This window comes from Solenopsis invicta, chromosome 2 (genome assembly GCF_016802725.1).
Source record: "Solenopsis invicta isolate M01_SB chromosome 2, UNIL_Sinv_3.0, whole genome shotgun sequence".
Lineage (NCBI taxonomy): Eukaryota > Metazoa > Arthropoda > Insecta > Hymenoptera > Formicidae > Solenopsis > Solenopsis invicta.
Window position 1 is genome coordinate 216,172 of NC_052665.1, and position 21,302 is coordinate 237,473.

A 21,302-nucleotide genomic window follows, 5' to 3' on the forward strand; every position below is an offset into this window, starting at 1 on the left:
AATAAAAATTGATAGCCAGATTCAAAGAAAAAAAACCATTTCTTATTGCTACAAAATATTAGATCATGAAAAACATAATCAAGGAAATTCTATCACTTCTATAAACCGAGCAGTCAACTGTCGCAAACAAATTATCTTGACAGTGTACACCCAGCGACTTTGATTCTGTCCTTGGGGAAATTTTACAAACTGAGAATATCGCTATCTTTCTACATACTTACAGTTTATGATTAACATAACGACCAATAAGCTCTAGTCGTTACATAAAACATGAACTGCGAATATGTAGAAAATGGTGACTTCTCAGTTTGGAAAATTTCCCTAGAGACAAAATCAAAGTCGCGGTGTACAGATATGTTACTATTATTTGTTCAGTTCATCATGTAATTATTTGGAAACAGAAAGTAGGCCATATTGGTTACTAGACTATGCAATAGGGTACAGTTATCTTAATATAAAGAAAAAGATCATCAACGCTATAGTATCACTTTGTTTTCGGATTGTATTTCTCTTAAAAAGTACTAAAGAAAAATTTCGGTAGTAAAGCTTTTATGTAATAAATATTAACTAGAAAATGTTATCTATCAGACATTTATAATACTTTAAAATTTGCAATAAGTTTCTCGTACAATAACTAAAAATAAATATGACAAAATAAGCATTAAAATTGATAAAGCAATGGTACGTTGAATAAGAATGAAAAGGCAGAAAAAAGATTCAGGTTTAATTAATTGGTGGAAGAGACGTTTACTCGGGTATTTCTTTTTTTAAACATTTTTCACGAGACTGCGGACCATTGTCATAGCAACACGCACTCGCATAAAAGACAATCAGACGACGCGCGGGCAATAAAGCACGCTCGATATTAATTATTCAGCAACTTCGTGCAACCACAATGTTATGCTACATTCATGTTGTTCCAAAAATCGTAAAAAATGAGCACGACTGTGGCGCAACAATGTAAAGATAAAATTAGCATAAAGTTAAGTTATTTAATAAGTAAATCTAAATAAATAAACCTGTTGTCTTTAATTTTATCCTATACAGGTTGTCAGGTAATTACCGCCCCTGGTTTCGTGGATTGATAGATCAAGTAAAACTGAGCAGAAAAATCCTTTATCATTTTTTAATGTTTGCCATAGTTAACGATATAAAAATTAATAAAGTCTGCGAATAAGCGCGTATCACCGCGCAAGAACCGCCCACCGGTCGCTGAGACGTAGGCAGCCGGGGCAACCTTCTTCCTCCTTGCCACTTGCAGGCCGCAGCTACTGCTGCTTTTCCCTCATCACCGCACCGCGCCGCGCCTACAGCCGCGGCTGCCTACGTCTCAGCGACCGGCGGGCGGTTCTTGCGCGCGGTGATACGTGCTTATTCGCAGACTTTATTAATTTTTATTTCGTTAACTATGGCAAATATTAAAAAATAATAAAGTACTTTTCTGCTCAGTTTTACTTGATCTATCAATCCACGAAACCAGGGACGGTAGTTACCTGACATCCTCTATATATGATGATCATGCCTAGGCTGTCTTGTCCGGATGGATAATATAATGTAGTTATGTCTCTGCATGCCCTACGCTTAATAGTTTTAGATCTGCCTAAAAATTTCAAGAAAGGCAGAGAGGTCACGTGTCTCGTAATCTTGCGCCATGTATCGATACCAGCGCCGCTCCTGGCACTAACTTCGTTCTGTTTCTGTTGCGCAACATCAACAGTACAAGCATCAAGTTTTCAGTTCTATTTAATAGATTTAAAACTTCTAGGCACAGGATGCCAAAGGAAAAGCATTCTCATCGTCATAGGAGTCACTCAAACTATCCCCCCCCCCTATAAGAAAAAGCATAGGGATAGGGAAAAGTCGCGAGCTCGAGAAATGGAGGTTAGGTCCGCGCTCGCGAGACACTGCGCGGGACTTTTGCCAGCGATTGTTTTCGTTCGGATCCTCGAGGTATGCATCCCTTCGGCAGGGAACATCTGGCAAAATCTTGACTGAAACTCTGAGAGAGATCCTGGATTTCATAAAACACAGAACAAGGCATGAACGGAGCAGAGAAACCCCTCCTGTATCCCAACTTGTAAGCGAGATTATCCCTCCCTCAGAGGAAAGCATTTCGCAAGAGATTGAGTATCCAATAGATGAGCAAACGACTTGCGGAAGTCGGGGCGTTGAACCAGGTATATTTTCTCGTTGGGGGAGACGGAGGAGAGTATACCTACAACAACATCAGTGAGCCCTCCTCCCTCTCCACCCTCCCCCTGTGGGAAGGAAAGGGTAGAAAGGGGGTGACTTCGTCGCCCTTCCTGCCCGCTGGTTATCGCCGGTTTCGCGGCGACGACGTCAGGTCGTGGCCGTGACGCCGGCGGGGCTCAACGATCCCCTCACCGAGGGTTTGAGCTGGAGCCGGGAAGGAACAGTGGGAGGGGGGACCCTCACAGCGCCGGCCAGACCGGACAGAGGGCCCTACCCTCTCCACTGTTGAGGAGGTAAGCCTCGGACGGAATTAGCGGCGGGGTACTTGCCCGGCTGACCCGTCTGGGGCTGGGGGTGCGGGAGTGCGTACCTAGGGCCCTCTCCCAAGGGGGTCCGGCGCACACCCGGCATCCCGGTTCGGGCGGCTGGGGCTCGACTTCGGTCGGGTCTCGGCTGCTAACTCCGGAGGGGGGTCTCTGCTCTTGAGCGAAGACCCGTTTGGGTTAGGACGGATCACGGTGCATGCTTAGGCCGATCCCGTTTTCCGTCCTAAGCCCAGACGCCGGAAACGGTCAGGTTTTAGTGGGTATACCTTCCCTATTTGGGGAGGGAGCCCCACATACCCCGCGCCATGTCCCCACATGGCGCGGAAATGCAGTAATGTATTTCCTGACCTTAAAAAAAAAAAAAAAAAAAGGTATATTTTCTCGTTAAGGCGAAGAGAAAATATAGTCGATTGTCTCATCTAAATCTCATTTGCTCTTTTTTTTTCTTACTAGAAACTCAGGTAACTAATGTGCCTAACGGTCACAGAGTTGTATTTTTCATCTCGGAGGAGCCTCAGGAGGAAGCCAACCTGGAGGAAGGTGAGATAACCTCTCTGGTTAACAAATTGTTTGGCGAAGAGCAAGGCTCGACAGACAACTCAAAATGGGATCCTATCATTCTTGCGTCTACAAGATCTGAGACTTGGTTAAGGCTGAAAGAAGAGCTGCGCCAATATATGCTGTCAAAATATGAGCTCAAGGGCGACCTTCTGAGTCTAGGCCCGCCAAAAATCAACAATGAACTAAAGGCAGTCATCGGCAAGCAACAGTCTCTTCTAAAAAGAGACAAGTTTCAATTCAACAGGCAAATTCAGCTAGGGGCCTGCTTGAACGCATTTAGTTTCAGAACGCTTTGGTATAACCGACCTTCTGAAACTACATCAAGCTAACCTACCCCCCAAAACGACTAATTGAAAAATATTATTTCAAAGTTAACAGAGGGACTTCACCTTATAGCGGATTTACAGTTTCGTCTATTCCTAGCCAGACAGGCGTATATAAAACCTTGTCTGACTTTTGTCGGTAAATCGGCAGCGGATTCATCCAAGGTCGACGACTGGCTGTTTGGAGCTAATTTCGCAGAAGACTTGAAGGCAGTTCAAGCGAGAAAACAGGGCGGCTGATATCGAAGTCTACCTTTGCCCAGCCAAAGATAGTTAAGGCTAGTAATTAACCAATACGGCAACACGCTTCTCAGCAGAAGCCGTTAAACTACAAGGTCCCTGTGCAACGGATCTCATCTTCGGTTTGCCAGACATGGGCGAAGCAACCAACGAGCCACAGCCGAGTTCGTCGTTCCAGATCCCGAACGCGCTGCTAGTACAAGTAAGGTCGGCAGGACGTCTGTCTTTGTTCCTTCATAAATGGAAGGAAATAACAAAGGACTCCAAGGTTCTTTGAGCTATTGAGGGTTACCGTTTGCACATTCCGTTTGCTTACCCCCTACCTCCCCGCGCATATTTGCAGGAACCCAACTTCTCATCCGCTATGGCGGAATTATGCGACAAGGAAATTTTGCGACTAGTAGATAAAGGAGCTATAGTGGCTACATCTTTATCTGAAAATCAATTTTTGTCCAATTTTTTCTTAATCAAAGAGTTTCTTAATCAAAAAATCGTCAGGAGGGATGAGGTTTATACTGAACCTTAAGAACCTCAATACCAATACCTTCCTTTGTCCACAGCAGTTTTAGCTAGAAGACTGGCGTACAGTAGTCTAACTTATGATCCAGGATTCCTGGATGAGTTTTAATCTAGAAGACGCTTATCTGCTAGTCTCTGTAGCTCAAAAATATCGTCATTTTCTCCGCTTCCAATAGCGAAGAAGAACTTACGAATTTACATTTCTCCCTTTTAGCTTATTTACAGCCCCTTTCATTTTCACAAAAATTCTACGTCCAGTAGTTGCCCATCTAAAGGCAAAAGGATACTGTTCAGTCATCTATTTGGATGATCTTCTGATTACAGGCTCTTCAAAAAAAGACTGTCTAGATAATCTAGACGCCTCAATTGAATTGTTATCCTCGCTGGGACTCTTTATTAATTACTCTAAATCTCAACTTTTACCCTCACAAAAGTGCAGATATTTAGGCTTTATCTTTGACTCAGTCTATCAATCTATGGTGATCCCACCAGAGCGCCGCAGAAATTTATATAAATTGATATCGAGTTTTTTAAAGAAAAAAGAATGTAGAATTTGAAATTTTGCATGCATGCTCGGATGCTATCCTCCATAAGTATCTATATTGTATATGTATATATAAAATATACATTGATAAAATATTAACATATTTTTCTCTTTCTTTAATATACACGATTGTTTTATGATCTTCTGCGATAAAGTATGTTTAATATGTCCAAGAAAAAACAATGCGGGAGCCCACATGACATTTCCTGTATACGTTCACGTAATAGATTAAATGCCTGTTCTGTGTACGATATACATACTTTATGTAAATCTAAATCGTTAAACAGTTGTTTCACGCATTTAACCTTTTCCGGATCCGAAAATCCGTAACACTCCTGCGTAAAGAAAGAAAAGAATTTATATAACAGAGTGATGAAATAGTGCATTAAACCAATGGTACTCACTTCTAAAATTTCACGCTGTTCCGGAGTCGCGCGTTGAAGAGCCATTACGATAAACCACGTACATTTTCCTTGCTGTATATCAGTGCTATCTTTGCCAATGGCTTCTGAATCTCCAAAGAAATCCAAAAAGTCACCTTGGACTTGGAATAAATGTCCAATTTCCAATAAAATCGTTTCTGCTTGCTTAAACTTTTCTGGGTCTTTTATTCCAGCCTACAACAACGATGTCGAAAATTTTTTACTTATTTTTGATGTTTTTTCGAGAAGCTATTTTTGATTGGGAAAAATTTAAATTTTTCTTACTAAATTCATTGCTAGGAATACTGGACAAACAAATGAATAATACGACGTTTTGTTCCTGACAATACACTTGTATTGATCCATTGTGAATAAGTTCAGATTTAGCTTCTTGCTAAAATTTTTAGACAACTGTAGATCTAATATTTGGCCATCTAATGTTTTTAATATGATCTGTTGAAATATTTTTATACATAAATGCTTGGTCAGAGGAAAAAAATAGTTATCATAACCTATGCATAATCGGAAAAGAGATATTCTCACTCACATTATGGAATGTTTCTAGTAGATTAACATAGCAGGTTTTCCCTTTGAAATACTTTTGTAAGATATAATATACAGAATTTTTCAATTTTAGAGCATCAGTTATTACCGACAACCCTACATTATCGTTTAGATACCAACATGGTTGTCCTCGATGAAGTACTGATTTGTCTTGAATATCGTCAATCATGAGACCAGCAGCTTGAATCTGTGTTTTTAAAGAATGTTTAAAATCGTATCAGATTAGAACGTACATACGTTTCACTAAATTACACACCAGTTCCCCACACCATGCTAAAATCCGTGCTAGACGAATATTTTCTTTTGTGGGTTGTTCATTTGCCAATAACTGATATGCATGTATTAAAATTAATGCTCTAAATTGTTTTCCTCCTGGCACATTATATTCTAATACCTGTAATAGAAATGTTTAATAGAATGTGTACTCTTATAGCAAAAAACTTTATAGTGATGTTACAATTTGCTCACAGAGTCACGTGTAATTTACGATGTCACTGCGAGGCTACTGTGAGTTATCAAAACATAACTGGTTCGTCGTATAAGTGCTATACGAGGTGTGTTCAAAAAGTATCGCGAATTTTGTGTTTTTTCAAAAATTATTTATTTATTCATGAATATCTATTTTGTCCCCTTCAAAGTAATCCCCATGAGATATTATACACTTGTGCCAACGGTTTTTCCAATCTTCGAAGCACTTCAAAAAATCATTTTTTTTTATCTTGTTCAGCTCCTCCTTCGATGCCGTCTTTATCTCGTCAAGCGTAGCGTAACGTCGTCCTTTCATGGGCCTCTTCAGTTTAGGGAACAAGAAAAAGTCACAGGGGGCCAGATCTGGGGAATACGGTGGCTGCGGCATCATTAGTGTGTTGTTTTTGGCCAAAAAGTCGCGCACAAGCAACGATGTGTGAGCAGGGGCGTTATCGTGGTGCAAAAGCCAATTTTTGTTCTTCCACAAATCCGGGCGTTTCTGGCGGATTGCTTCGCGCAAATTGCGCATAACTTGCAGGTAATATTCCTTATTGATCGTTCTACCCTGTGGCAAGAACTCATGATGCACCACGCCCCTGCAATCGAAGAAAACTGTCAGAAAACTTTCACATTCGACCGAACTTGGCGCGCTTTTTTCGGTCTTGGTTCGTGCGGCAGCTTCCATTGAGATGATTGAGCTTTGGTTTCCACGTCATAACCATAAACCCACGATTCGTCACCAGTTATGACCCTCTGGAGCAAATTTGGGTCGTCGCGGACAGAGTCCAACATCTCATTAGCAATGTTCATGCGATGCTGTTTTTGGTCGCAATTGAGCAATTTTGGTACGAATTTCGCGGCGACCCATCTCATACCCAAATCATTGATAAAAATCGAATGGCACGAGCCAATCGATATGTTTAGGTCCTCAGCAACTTCTCTAACGGTGATTCGACGATTGGCCAATACCATTTTCTCCACTTCATTAATTTTTTCGTCTGTTGTTGAAGTGCTCGGGCGTCCGGCACGCTCTTCGTCGTTCACATCTTCTCGGCCTTCTGAGAACATTTTGTACCACCGATAAACGTTGCTTCGGTCCAAGGTAGCTTCTCCGTATGCCACAGTCAACATTCGGAATGCATCCGCGCACTTAATTTCGTTTTTCACACAAAATTTGATACAGGTTCTTTGATCCATTTTTTTGAATAGGTAAAAATCGAAGACGATCCAAAACACGTGCAAGCAAAGCAGCTGTCAACAATTAAGTGAACATTCAAAATGGCCGAGCTTGTCGGCATAAGTGAGAGACATGAGTACCAACATAACGCCACAAAAAGATCGAAATTCGAATATACGTAACCCGCGAAAATTCAAAATTCGCGATACTTTTTGAACACACCTCGTATGTGAGGTCTTTATTGCGATGCTTTCCTGCAATCCACGACAATGCCTTGGAGCCGTAGCCCTGAGTCGTACAAATTTATGCGATACTACCACTATTTCGTTGATACTTTTATACGCTGAGTCGAGTTGTTGCACAATTAATAATTTGTATTGCTATGTACGGAATGATGATAATTCGTATTGCTATGTATGGAATGATGATCTCGTCTCCAACGTGAGAAATCGATTGATTGCTGGTTCGCTCGAGCAGCCGAATATACACTCTTCCGTGGTTCATGTCTTCGCACCGCTTGGTCATCCACGAATAGCGAGCGGTGGGTCCCTCCGCGAGTCCCTCCGCGAGTCCCAGTGGCGGGATGGTAGGGCATCGATGCGCGCGTGTATGTGTGAACGCAAGAGTGTATGTGCCCGTGCTTGAGCTGGACTTGTTCGATCATGTACGAACTCGTGCCGTGCACAACCTTACGCGTATAGCACTTATACGACGAACCAGTTATGTTTTGATAACTCACAGTAGCCTCGCAGTGACATCGTAAATTACACGTGACTCTGTGAGCAAATTGTAACATCACTATAAAGTTTTTTGCTATAAGAGTACACATTCTATTAAACATTTCTATTACAGGTATTAGAATATAATGTGCCAGGAGGAAAACAATTTAGAGCATTAATACTAATACATGCATATCAGTTATTGGCAAATGAACAAGTTACAAAAGAAAATATTCGTCTAGCACGGATTTTAGCATGGTGTGGGGAACTGGTGTGTAATTTAGTGAAACGTATGTACGTTCTAATCTGATACGATTTTAAACATTCTTTAAAAACACAGATGCAAGCTGCTGGTCTCATGATTGACGATATTCAAGACAAATCAGTACTTCGTCGAGGACAACCATGTTGGTATCTAAACGATAATGTAGGGTTGTCGGTAATAACTGATGCTCTAAAATTGAAAAATTCTGTATATTATATACTACAAAAGTATTTCAAAGGGAAAACCTGCTATGTTAATCTACTAGAAACATTCCATAATGTGAGTGAGAATATCTCTTTTCCGATTATGCATAGGTTATGATAACTATTTTTTTCCTCTGACCAAGCATTTATGTATAAAAATATTTCAACAGATCATATTAAAAACATTAGATGGCCAAATATTAGATCTACAGTTGTCTAAAAATTTTAGCAAGAAGCTAAATCTGAACTTATTCACAATGGATCAATACAAGTGTATTGTCAGGAACAAAACGTCGTATTATTCATTTGTTTGTCCAGTATTCCTAGCAATGAATTTAGTAAGAAAAATTTAAATTTTTCCCAATCAAAAATAGCTTCTCGAAAAAACATCAAAAATAAGTAAAAAATTTTCGACATCGTTGTTGTAGGCTGGAATAAAAGACCCAGAAAAGTTTAAGCAAGCAGAAACGATTTTATTGGAAATTGGACATTTATTCCAAGTCCAAGATGACTTTTTGGATTTCTTTGGAGATTCAGAAGCCATTGGCAAAGATAGCACTGATATACAGCAAGGAAAATGTACGTGGTTTATCGTAATGGCTCTTCAACGCGCGACTCCGGAACAGCGTGAAATTTTAGAAGTGAGTACCATTGGTTTAATGCACTATTTCATCACTCTGTTATATAAATTCTTTTCTTTCTTTACGCAGCAGTGTTACGGATTTTCGGATCCGGAAAAGGTTAAATGCGTGAAACAACTGTTTAACGATTTAGATTTACATAAAGTATGTATATCGTACACAGAACAGGCATTTAATCTATTACGTGAACGTATACAGGAAATGTCATGTGGGCTCCCGCATTGTTTTTTCTTGGACATATTAAACATACTTTATCGCAGAAGATCATAAAACAATCGTGTATATTAAAGAAAGAGAAAAATATGTTAATATTTTATCAATGTATATTTTATATATACATATACAATATAGATACTTATGGAAAATATAAGCAAAATGACTGATATATCAAATAAATTACGAAGAAAAATAAGCATAAAGTTTCAGTTCTTGAAAATCTACTTTGCAGATTCGTTTCTTATTTGCTTCTCGATCATTGTAAGAGAATACATGTATACGTTCAACAATCAGTATTATAAATTGAACGAAATTCTGTTAAGATTTCTTGGCTTATGGCCTTTTGAAAAAACTGATGGTGAACGTTTCCGTGCAATATGCTTTTACATATTACTCATTTCTTACGTGATTGCACAGGTAATTTTATATTTTTCTGTCTTCTTTCTCTACTAATTATAAGTTTGATAAAGATATTAAAAATTTGAAATGACTTGTTAACTGTTTCGAAATTTATGTACGTTGGTATTTTAAAAATTATTTTAAGAACTCTTTAAGAAAAATTTATAATTGTATGTTTATATCACAAATTTTTTTTTTCCACCGCTATATATGTTTATATATGTCCTATAAAGTGTATAAAATATGTTCCTATCGTTTATATTTCAGAACGGTTTAAACTAGAAAAACTGTGAAATACGTATTCAATTATTTTGAAAGGTTGCTCTATCGCTCTCCCCGGCCTCCTTTAAAGTGTTTAAAGAATAATCCTTCAAATTGATAGAGTACGTATTTTGCGTTTTTTTCATCATTTTCAATTGTTTCCGAAATATAGAAAAATAAAAAACAACTTTACAGGCACATAGTAAGGTAATTGTATTCTATATGGCCTATCTAAATCGCCTTTGCAATTTTTTTCTAAATTTTTGTAGAATCTAAAAATAAAAATTGATAGCCAGATTCAAAGAAAAAAAACCATTTCTTATTGCTACAAAATATTAGATCATGAAAAACATAATCAAGGAAATTCTATCACTTCTATAAACCGAGCAGTCAACTGTCGCAAACAAATTATCTTGACAGTGTACACCCAGCGACTTTGATTCTGTCCTTGGGGAAATTTTACAAACTGAGAATATCGCTATCTTTCTACATACTTACAGTTTATGATTAACATAACGACCAATAAGCTCTAGTCGTTACATAAAACATGAACTGCGAATATGTAGAAAATGGTGACTTCTCAGTTTGGAAAATTTCCCTAGAGACAAAATCAAAGTCGCGGTGTACAGATATGTTACTATTATTTGTTCAGTTCATCATGTAATTATTTGGAAACAGAAAGTAGGCCATATTGGTTACTAGACTATGCAATAGGGTACAGTTATCTTAATATAAAGAAAAAGATCATCAACGCTATAGTATCACTTTGTTTTCGGATTGTATTTCTCTTAAAAAGTACTAAAGAAAAATTTCGGTAGTAAAGCTTTTATGTAATAAATATTAACTAGAAAATGTTATCTATCAGACATTTATAATACTTTAAAATTTGCAATAAGTTTCTCGTACAATAACTAAAAATAAATATGACAAAATAAGCATTAAAATTGATAAAGCAATGGTACGTTGAATAAGAATGAAAAGGCAGAAAAAAGATTCAGGTTTAATTAATTGGTGGAAGAGACGTTTACTCGGGTATTTCTTTTTTTAAACATTTTTCACGAGACTGCGGACCATTGTCATAGCAACACGCACTCGCATAAAAGACAATCAGACGACGCGCGGGCAATAAAGCACGCTCGATATTAATTATTCAGCAACTTCGTGCAACCACAATGTTATGCTACATTCATGTTGTTCCAAAAATCGTAAAAAATGAGCACGACTGTGGCGCAACAATGTAAAGATAAAATTAGCATAAAGTTAAGTTATTTAATAAGTAAATCTAAATAAATAAACCTGTTGTCTTTAATTTTATCCTATACAGGTTGTCAGGTAATTACCGCCCCTGGTTTCGTGGATTGATAGATCAAGTAAAACTGAGCAGAAAAATCCTTTATCATTTTTTAATGTTTGCCATAGTTAACGATATAAAAATTAATAAAGTCTGCGAATAAGCGCGTATCACCGCGCAAGAACCGCCCACCGGTCGCTGAGACGTAGGCAGCCGGGGCAACCTTCTTCCTCCTTGCCACTTGCAGGCCGCAGCTACTGCTGCTTTTCCCTCATCACCGCACCGCGCCGCGCCTACAGCCGCGGCTGCCTACGTCTCAGCGACCGGCGGGCGGTTCTTGCGCGCGGTGATACGTGCTTATTCGCAGACTTTATTAATTTTTATTTCGTTAACTATGGCAAATATTAAAAAATAATAAAGTACTTTTCTGCTCAGTTTTACTTGATCTATCAATCCACGAAACCAGGGACGGTAGTTACCTGACATCCTCTATATATGATGATCATGCCTAGGCTGTCTTGTCCGGATGGATAATATAATGTAGTTATGTCTCTGCATGCCCTACGCTTAATAGTTTTAGATCTGCCTAAAAATTTCAAGAAAGGCAGAGAGGTCACGTGTCTCGTAATCTTGCGCCATGTATCGATACCAGCGCCGCTCCTGGCACTAACTTCGTTCTGTTTCTGTTGCGCAACATCAACAGTACAAGCATCAAGTTTTCAGTTCTATTTAATAGATTTAAAACTTCTAGGCACAGGATGCCAAAGGAAAAGCATTCTCATCGTCATAGGAGTCACTCAAACTATCCCCCCCCCCTATAAGAAAAAGCATAGGGATAGGGAAAAGTCGCGAGCTCGAGAAATGGAGGTTAGGTCCGCGCTCGCGAGACACTGCGCGGGACTTTTGCCAGCGATTGTTTTCGTTCGGATCCTCGAGGTATGCATCCCTTCGGCAGGGAACATCTGGCAAAATCTTGACTGAAACTCTGAGAGAGATCCTGGATTTCATAAAACACAGAACAAGGCATGAACGGAGCAGAGAAACCCCTCCTGTATCCCAACTTGTAAGCGAGATTATCCCTCCCTCAGAGGAAAGCATTTCGCAAGAGATTGAGTATCCAATAGATGAGCAAACGACTTGCGGAAGTCGGGGCGTTGAACCAGGTATATTTTCTCGTTGGGGGAGACGGAGGAGAGTATACCTACAACAACATCAGTGAGCCCTCCTCCCTCTCCACCCTCCCCCTGTGGGAAGGAAAGGGTAGAAAGGGGGTGACTTCGTCGCCCTTCCTGCCCGCTGGTTATCGCCGGTTTCGCGGCGACGACGTCAGGTCGTGGCCGTGACGCCGGCGGGGCTCAACGATCCCCTCACCGAGGGTTTGAGCTGGAGCCGGGAAGGAACAGTGGGAGGGGGGACCCTCACAGCGCCGGCCAGACCGGACAGAGGGCCCTACCCTCTCCACTGTTGAGGAGGTAAGCCTCGGACGGAATTAGCGGCGGGGTACTTGCCCGGCTGACCCGTCTGGGGCTGGGGGTGCGGGAGTGCGTACCTAGGGCCCTCTCCCAAGGGGGTCCGGCGCACACCCGGCATCCCGGTTCGGGCGGCTGGGGCTCGACTTCGGTCGGGTCTCGGCTGCTAACTCCGGAGGGGGGTCTCTGCTCTTGAGCGAAGACCCGTTTGGGTTAGGACGGATCACGGTGCATGCTTAGGCCGATCCCGTTTTCCGTCCTAAGCCCAGACGCCGGAAACGGTCAGGTTTTAGTGGGTATACCTTCCCTATTTGGGGAGGGAGCCCCACATACCCCGCGCCATGTCCCCACATGGCGCGGAAATGCAGTAATGTATTTCCTGACCTTAAAAAAAAAAAAAAAAAAAAGGTATATTTTCTCGTTAAGGCGAAGAGAAAATATAGTCGATTGTCTCATCTAAATCTCATTTGCTCTTTTTTTTTCTTACTAGAAACTCAGGTAACTAATGTGCCTAACGGTCACAGAGTTGTATTTTTCATCTCGGAGGAGCCTCAGGAGGAAGCCAACCTGGAGGAAGGTGAGATAACCTCTCTGGTTAACAAATTGTTTGGCGAAGAGCAAGGCTCGACAGACAACTCAAAATGGGATCCTATCATTCTTGCGTCTACAAGATCTGAGACTTTGTTAAGGCTGAAAGAAGAGCTGCGCCAATATATGCTGTCAAAATATGAGCTCAAGGGCGACCTTCTGAGTCTAGGCCCGCCAAAAATCAACAATGAACTGAAGGCAGTCATCGGCAAGCAACAGTCTCTTCTAAAAAGAGACAAGTTTCAATTCAACAGGCAAATTCAGCTAGGGGCCTGCTTGAACGCATTTAGTTTCAGAACGCTTTGGTATAACCGACCTTCTGAAACTACATCAAGCTAACCTACCCCCCAAAACGACTAATTGAAAAATATTATTTCAAAGTTAACAGAGGGACTTCACCTTATAGCGGATTTACAGTTTCGTCTATTCCTAGCCAGACAGGCGTATATAAAACCTTGTCTGACTTTTGTCGGTAAATCGGCAGCGGATTCATCCAAGGTCGACGACTGGCTGTTTGGAGCTAATTTCGCAGAAGACTTGAAGGCAGTTCAAGCGAGAAAACAGGGCGGCTGATATCGAAGTCTACCTTTGCCCAGCCAAAGATAGTTAAGGCTAGTAATTAACCAATACGGCAACACGCTTCTCAGCAGAAGCCGTTAAACTACAAGGTCCCTGTGCAACGGATCTCATCTTCGGTTTGCCAGACATGGGCGAAGCAACCAACGAGCCACAGCCGAGTTCGTCGTTCCAGATCCCGAACGCGCTGCTAGTACAAGTAAGGTCGGCAGGACGTCTGTCTTTGTTCCTTCATAAATGGAAGGAAATAACAAAGGACTCCAAGGTTCTTTGAGCTATTGAGGGTTACCGTTTGCACATTCCGTTTGCTTACCCCCTACCTCCCCGCGCATATTTGCAGGAACCCAACTTCTCATCCGCTATGGCGGAATTATGCGACAAGGAAATTTTGCGACTAGTAGATAAAGGAGCTATAGTGGCTACATCTTTATCTGAAAATCAATTTTTGTCCAATTTTTTCTTAATCAAAGAGTTTCTTAATCAAAAAATCGTCAGGAGGGATGAGGTTTATACTGAACCTTAAGAACCTCAATACCAATACCTTCCTTTGTCCACAGCAGTTTTAGCTAGAAGACTGGCGTACAGTAGTCTAACTTATGATCCAGGATTCCTGGATGAGTTTTAATCTAGAAGACGCTTATCTGCTAGTCTCTGTAGCTCAAAAATATCGTCATTTTCTCCGCTTCCAATAGCGAAGAAGAACTTACGAATTTACATTTCTCCCTTTTAGCTTATTTACAGCCCCTTTCATTTTCACAAAAATTCTACGTCCAGTAGTTGCCCATCTAAAGGCAAAAGGATACTGTTCAGTCATCTATTTGGATGATCTTCTGATTACAGGCTCTTCAAAAAAAGACTGTCTAGATAATCTAGACGCCTCAATTGAATTGTTATCCTCGCTGGGACTCTTTATTAATTACTCTAAATCTCAACTTTTACCCTCACAAAAGTGCAGATATTTAGGCTTTATCTTTGACTCAGTCTATCAATCTATGGTGATCCCACCAGAGCGCCGCAGAAATTTATATAAATTGATATCGAGTTTTTTAAAGAAAAAAGAATGTAGAATTTGAAATTTTGCATGCATGCTCGGATGCTATCCTCCATAAGTATCTATATTGTATATGTATATATAAAATATACATTGATAAAATATTAACATATTTTTCTCTTTCTTTAATATACACGATTGTTTTATGATCTTCTGCGATAAAGTATGTTTAATATGTCCAAGAAAAAACAATGCGGGAGCCCACATGACATTTCCTGTATACGTTCACGTAATAGATTAAATGCCTGTTCTGTGTACGATATACATACTTTATGTAAATCTAAATCGTTAAACAGTTGTTTCACGCATTTAACCTTTTCCGGATCCGAAAATCCGTAACACTCCTGCGTAAAGAAAGAAAAGAATTTATATAACAGAGTGATGAAATAGTGCATTAAACCAATGGTACTCACTTCTAAAATTTCACGCTGTTCCGGAGTCGCGCGTTGAAGAGCCATTACGATAAACCACGTACATTTTCCTTGCTGTATATCAGTGCTATCTTTGCCAATGGCTTCTGAATCTCCAAAGAAATCCAAAAAGTCACCTTGGACTTGGAATAAATGTCCAATTTCCAATAAAATCGTTTCTGCTTGCTTAAACTTTTCTGGGTCTTTTATTCCAGCCTACAACAACGATGTCGAAAATTTTTTACTTATTTTTGATGTTTTTTCGAGAAGCTATTTTTGATTGGGAAAAATTTAAATTTTTCTTACTAAATTCATTGCTAGGAATACTGGACAAACAAATGAATAATACGACGTTTTGTTCCTGACAATACACTTGTATTGATCCATTGTGAATAAGTTCAGATTTAGCTTCTTGCTAAAATTTTTAGACAACTGTAGATCTAATATTTGGCCATCTAATGTTTTTAATATGATCTGTTGAAATATTTTTATACATAAATGCTTGGTCAGAGGAAAAAAATAGTTATCATAACCTATGCATAATCGGAAAAGAGATATTCTCACTCACATTATGGAATGTTTCTAGTAGATTAACATAGCAGGTTTTCCCTTTGAAATACTTTTGTAGTATATAATATACAGAATTTTTCAATTTTAGAGCATCAGTTATTACCGACAACCCTACATTATCGTTTAGATACCAACATGGTTGTCCTCGATGAAGTACTGATTTGTCTTGAATATCGTCAATCATGAGACCAGCAGCTTGAATCTGTGTTTTTAAAGAATGTTTAAAATCGTATCAGATTAGAACGTACATACGTTTCACTAAATTACACACCAGTTCCCCACACCATGCTAAAATCCGTGCTAGACGAATATTTTCTTTTGTGGGTTGTTCATTTGCCAATAACTGATATGCATGTATTAAAATTAATGCTCTAAATTGTTTTCCTCCTGGCACATTATATTCTAATACCTGTAATAGAAATGTTTAATAGAATGTGTACTCTTATAGCAAAAAACTTTATAGTGATGTTACAATTTGCTCACAGAGTCACGTGTAATTTACGATGTCACTGCGAGGCTACTGTGAGTTATCAAAACATAACTGGTTCGTCGTATAAGTGCTATACGAGGTGTGTTCAAAAAGTATCGCGAATTTTGTGTTTTTTCAAAAATTATTTATTTATTCATGAATATCTATTTTGTCCCCTTCAAAGTAATCCCCATGAGATATTATACACTTGTGCCAACGGTTTTTCCAATCTTCGAAGCACTTCAAAAAATCATTTTTTTTTATCTTGTTCAGCTCCTCCTTCGATGCCGTCTTTATCTCGTCAAGCGTAGCGTAACGTCGTCCTTTCATGGGCCTCTTCAGTTTAGGGAACAAGAAAAAGTCACAGGGGGCCAGATCTGGGGAATACGGTGGCTGCGGCATCATTAGTGTGTTGTTTTTGGCCAAAAAGTCGCGCACAAGCAACGATGTGTGAGCAGGGGCGTTATCGTGGTGCAAAAGCCAATTTTTGTTCTTCCACAAATCCGGGCGTTTCTGGCGGATTGCTTCGCGCAAATTGCGCATAACTTGCAGGTAATATTCCTTATTGATCGTTCTACCCTGTGGCAAGAACTCATGATGCACCACGCCCCTGCAATCGAAGAAAACTGTCAGAAAACTTTCACATTCGACCGAACTTGGCGCGCTTTTTTCGGTCTTGGTTCGTGCGGCAGCTTCCATTGAGATGATTGAGCTTTGGTTTCCACGTCATAACCATAAACCCACGATTCGTCACCAGTTATGACCCTCTGGAGCAAATTTGGGTCGTCGCGGACAGAGTCCAACATCTCATTAGCAATGTTCATGCGATGCTGTTTTTGGTCGCAATTGAGCAATTTTGGTACGAATTTCGCGGCGACCCATCTCATACCCAAATCATTGATAAAAATCGAATGGCACGAGCCAATCGATATGTTTAGGTCCTCAGCAACTTCTCTAACGGTGATTCGACGATTGGCCAATACCATTTTCTCCACTTCATTAATTTTTTCGTCTGTTGTTGAAGTGCTCGGGCGTCCGGCACGCTCTTCGTCGTTCACATCTTCTCGGCCTTCTGAGAACATTTTGTACCACCGATAAACGTTGCTTCGGTCCAAGGTAGCTTCTCCGTATGCCACAGTCAACATTCGGAATGCATCCGCGCACTTAATTTCGTTTTTCACACAAAATTTGATACAGGTTCTTTGATCCATTTTTTTGAATAGGTAAAAATCGAAGACGATCCAAAACACGTGCAAGCAAAGCAGCTGTCAACAATTAAGTGAACATTCAAAATGGCCGAGCTTGTCGGCATAAGTGAGAGACATGAGTACCAACATAACGCCACAAAAAGATCGAAATTCGAATATACGTAACCCGCGAAAATTCAAAATTCGCGATACTTTTTGAACACACCTCGTATGTGAGGTCTTTATTGCGATGCTTTCCTGCAATCCACGACAATGCCTTGGAGCCGTAGCCCTGAGTCGTACAAATTTATGCGATACTACCACTATTTCGTTGATACTTTTATACGCTGAGTCGAGTTGTTGCACAATTAATAATTTGTATTGCTATGTACGGAATGATGATAATTCGTATTGCTATGTATGGAATGATGATCTCGTCTCCAACGTGAGAAATCGATTGATTGCTGGTTCGCTCGAGCAGCCGAATATACACTCTTCCGTGGTTCATGTCTTCGCACCGCTTGGTCATCCACGAATAGCGAGCGGTGGGTCCCTCCGCGAGTCCCTCCGCGAGTCCCAGTGGCGGGATGGTAGGGCATCGATGCGCGCGTGTATGTGTGAACGCAAGAGTGTATGTGCCCGTGCTTGAGCTGGACTTGTTCGATCATGTACGAACTCGTGCCGTGCACAACCTTACGCGTATAGCACTTATACGACGAACCAGTTATGTTTTGATAACTCACAGTAGCCTCGCAGTGACATCGTAAATTACACGTGACTCTGTGAGCAAATTGTAACATCACTATAAAGTTTTTTGCTATAAGAGTACACATTCTATTAAACATTTCTATTACAGGTATTAGAATATAATGTGCCAGGAGGAAAACAATTTAGAGCATTAATACTAATACATGCATATCAGTTATTGGCAAATGAACAAGTTACAAAAGAAAATATTCGTCTAGCACGGATTTTAGCATGGTGTGGGGAACTGGTGTGTAATTTAGTGAAACGTATGTACGTTCTAATCTGATACGATTTTAAACATTCTTTAAAAACACAGATGCAAGCTGCTGGTCTCATGATTGACGATATTCAAGACAAATCAGTACTTCGTCGAGGACAACCATGTTGGTATCTAAACGATAATGTAGGGTTGTCGGTAATAACTGATGCTCTAAAATTGAAAAATTCTGTATATTATATACTACAAAAGTATTTCAAAGGGAAAACCTGCTATGTTAATCTACTAGAAACATTCCATAATGTGAGTGAGAATATCTCTTTTCCGATTATGCATAGGTTATGATAACTATTTTTTTCCTCTGACCAAGCATTTATGTATAAAAATATTTCAACAGATCATATTAAAAACATTAGATGGCCAAATATTAGATCTACAGTTGTCTAAAAATTTTAGCAAGAAGCTAAATCTGAACTTATTCACAATGGATCAATACAAGTGTATTGTCAGGAACAAAACGTCGTATTATTCATTTGTTTGTCCAGTATTCCTAGCAATGAATTTAGTAAGAAAAATTTAAATTTTTCCCAATCAAAAATAGCTTCTCGAAAAAACATCAAAAATAAGTAAAAAATTTTCGACATCGTTGTTGTAGGCTGGAATAAAAGACCCAGAAAAGTTTAAGCAAGCAGAAACGATTTTATTGGAAATTGGACATTTATTCCAAGTCCAAGATGACTTTTTGGATTTCTTTGGAGATTCAGAAGCCATTGGCAAAGATAGCACTGATATACAGCAAGGAAAATGTACGTGGTTTATCGTAATGGCTCTTCAACGCGCGACTCCGGAACAGCGTGAAATTTTAGAAGTGAGTACCATTGGTTTAATGCACTATTTCATCACTCTGTTATATAAATTCTTTTCTTTCTTTACGCAGCAGTGTTACGGATTTTCGGATCCGGAAAAGGTTAAATGCGTGAAACAACTGTTTAACGATTTAGATTTACATAAAGTATGTATATCGTACACAGAACAGGCATTTAATCTATTACGTGAACGTATACAGGAAATGTCATGTGGGCTCCCGCATTGTTTTTTCTTGGACATATTAAACATACTTTATCGCAGAAGATCATAAAACAATCGTGTATATTAAAGAAAGAGAAAAATATGTTAATATTTTATCAATGTATATTTTATATATACATATACAATATAGATACTTATGGAAAATATAAGCAAAATGACTGATATATCAAATAAATTACGAAGAAAAATAAGCATAAAGTTTCAGTTCTTGAAAATCTACTTTGCAGATTCGTTTCTTATTTGCTTCTCGATCATTGTAAGAGAATACATGTATACGTTCAACAATCAGTATTATAAATTGAACGAAATTCTGTTAAGATTTCTTGGCTTATGGCCTTTTGAAAAAACTGATGGTGAACGTTTCCGTGCAATATGCTTTTACATATTACTCATTTCTTACGTGATTGCACAGGTAATTTTATATTTTTCTGTCTTCTTTCTCTACTAATTATAAGTTTGATAAAGATATTAAAAATTTGAAATGACTTGTTAACTGTTTCGAAATTTATGTACGTTGGTATTTTAAAAATTATTTTAAGAACTCTTTAAGAAAAATTTATAATTGTATGTTTATATCACAAATTTTTTTTTTCCACCGCTATATATGTTTATATATGTCCTATAAAGTGTATAAAATATGTTCCTATCGTTTATATTTCAGAACGGTTTAAACTAGAAAAACTGTGAAATACGTATTCAATTATTTTGAAAGGTTGCTCTATCGCTCTCCCCGGCCTCCTTTAAAGTGTTTAAAGAATAATCCTTCAAATTGATAGAGTACGTATTTTGCGTTTTTTTCATCATTTTCAATTGTTTCCGAAATATAGAAAAATAAAAAACAACTTTACAGGCACATAGTAAGGTAATTGTATTCTATATGGCCTATCTAAATCGCCTTTGCAATTTTTTTCTAAATTTTTGTAGAATCTAAAAATAAAAATTGATAGCCAGATTCAAAGAAAAAAAACCATTTCTTATTGCTACAAAATATTAGATCATGAAAAACATAATCAAGGAAATTCTATCACTTCTATAAACCGAGCAGTCAACTGTCGCAAACAAATTATCTTGACAGTGTACACCCAGCGACTTTGATTCTGTCCTTGGGGAAATTTTACAAACTGAGAATATCGCTATCTTTCTACATACTTACAGTTTATGATTAACATAACGACCAATAAGCTCTAGTCGTTACATAAAACATGAACTGCGAATATGTAGAAAATGGTGACTTCTCAGTTTGGAAAATTTCCCTAGAGACAAAATCAAAGTCGCGGTGTACAGATATGTTACTATTATTTGTTCAGTTCATCATGTAATTATTTGGAAACAGAAAGTAGGCCATATTGGTTACTAGACTATGCAATAGGGTACAGTTATCTTAATATAAAGAAAAAGATCATCAACGCTATAGTATCACTTTGTTTTCGGATTGTATTTCTCTTAAAAAGTACTAAAGAAAAATTTCGGTAGTAAAGCTTTTATGTAATAAATATTAACTAGAAAATGTTATCTATCAGACATTTATAATACTTTAAAATTTGCAATAAGTTTCTCGTACAATAACTAAAAATAAATATGACAAAATAAGCATTAA

At 38.9% G+C, this 21,302-nt stretch overlaps 4 protein-coding genes across 6 annotated transcripts; 2 read left to right on the top strand and 2 right to left on the bottom strand.

The window, feature by feature from the left end:
• Positions 1-1,388: 1,388 nt before the first annotated feature.
• On the bottom strand, positions 1,389-6,337 carry LOC120356958 (farnesyl pyrophosphate synthase-like). Of its 2 annotated transcripts, XM_039445964.1 has the most exons (5): positions 5,949-6,337; positions 5,676-5,879; positions 5,414-5,581; positions 5,111-5,323; positions 1,389-5,041 (listed from the first exon to the last, which is right to left on the bottom strand). In XM_039445964.1, exons 2-5 carry the CDS (start codon positions 5,859-5,861, stop codon positions 4,841-4,843), a joined length of 768 nt encoding a protein of 255 aa, XP_039301898.1. In that variant the 5' UTR covers positions 5,862-5,879; positions 5,949-6,337; the 3' UTR covers positions 1,389-4,840. The 2 variants fall into 2 exon arrangements, with proteins under 2 accessions (XP_039301898.1, XP_039301897.1); XM_039445963.1 differs by having other exon boundaries at positions 1,389-5,323.
• Positions 6,338-8,174: 1,837 nt separating this feature from the next.
• Positions 8,175-9,957, top strand: LOC120356893 (farnesyl pyrophosphate synthase-like; the record flags this gene model as incomplete). The annotated part of the gene is made up of 5 exons (XM_039445731.1): positions 8,175-8,327; positions 8,397-8,600; positions 8,695-8,862; positions 8,953-9,165; positions 9,235-9,957. Coding segments are annotated over 5 exons (939 nt in total), but the record flags the coding sequence as incomplete, so codon positions are not given.
• A 3,236-nt stretch (positions 9,958-13,193) lies between these two features.
• Positions 13,194-16,656, bottom strand: LOC120356959 (farnesyl pyrophosphate synthase-like). 2 transcript variants are annotated; one of them, XM_039445966.1, is made up of 5 exons: positions 16,268-16,656; positions 15,995-16,198; positions 15,733-15,900; positions 15,430-15,642; positions 13,194-15,360 (listed from the first exon to the last, which is right to left on the bottom strand). In XM_039445966.1, exons 2-5 carry the CDS (start codon positions 16,178-16,180, stop codon positions 15,160-15,162), a joined length of 768 nt encoding a protein of 255 aa, XP_039301900.1. In that variant the 5' UTR covers positions 16,181-16,198; positions 16,268-16,656; the 3' UTR covers positions 13,194-15,159. The 2 variants fall into 2 exon arrangements, with proteins under 2 accessions (XP_039301900.1, XP_039301899.1); XM_039445965.1 differs by having other exon boundaries at positions 13,194-15,642.
• Positions 16,657-18,493: 1,837 nt separating this feature from the next.
• On the top strand, positions 18,494-20,276 carry LOC120356786 (farnesyl pyrophosphate synthase-like; the record flags this gene model as incomplete). The annotated part of the gene is made up of 5 exons (XM_039445732.1): positions 18,494-18,646; positions 18,716-18,919; positions 19,014-19,181; positions 19,272-19,484; positions 19,554-20,276. Coding segments are annotated over 5 exons (939 nt in total), but the record flags the coding sequence as incomplete, so codon positions are not given.
• Positions 20,277-21,302: the final 1,026 nt, after the last annotated feature.

Excerpts from the sequence above, each read along its gene's own strand:
- LOC120356958 (XM_039445963.1), bottom strand. The coding sequence starts at position 5,861 with ATGATTGACGATATTCAAGACAAATCAGTACTTCATCGAGGACAACCA. Across the intron at positions 5,582-5,675 it reads TACTAGAAACATTCCATAAT|ATCATATTAAAAACATTAGA; the intron begins GTGAGTGAGAAT and ends ATATTTCAACAG. Across the intron at positions 5,324-5,413 it reads TATTCCTAGCAATGAATTTA|GCTGGAATAAAAGACCCAGA; the intron begins GTAAGAAAAATT and ends TCGTTGTTGTAG.
- LOC120356959 (XM_039445965.1), bottom strand. The coding sequence starts at position 16,180 with ATGATTGACGATATTCAAGACAAATCAGTACTTCATCGAGGACAACCA. Across the intron at positions 15,901-15,994 it reads TACTAGAAACATTCCATAAT|ATCATATTAAAAACATTAGA; the intron begins GTGAGTGAGAAT and ends ATATTTCAACAG. Across the intron at positions 15,643-15,732 it reads TATTCCTAGCAATGAATTTA|GCTGGAATAAAAGACCCAGA; the intron begins GTAAGAAAAATT and ends TCGTTGTTGTAG.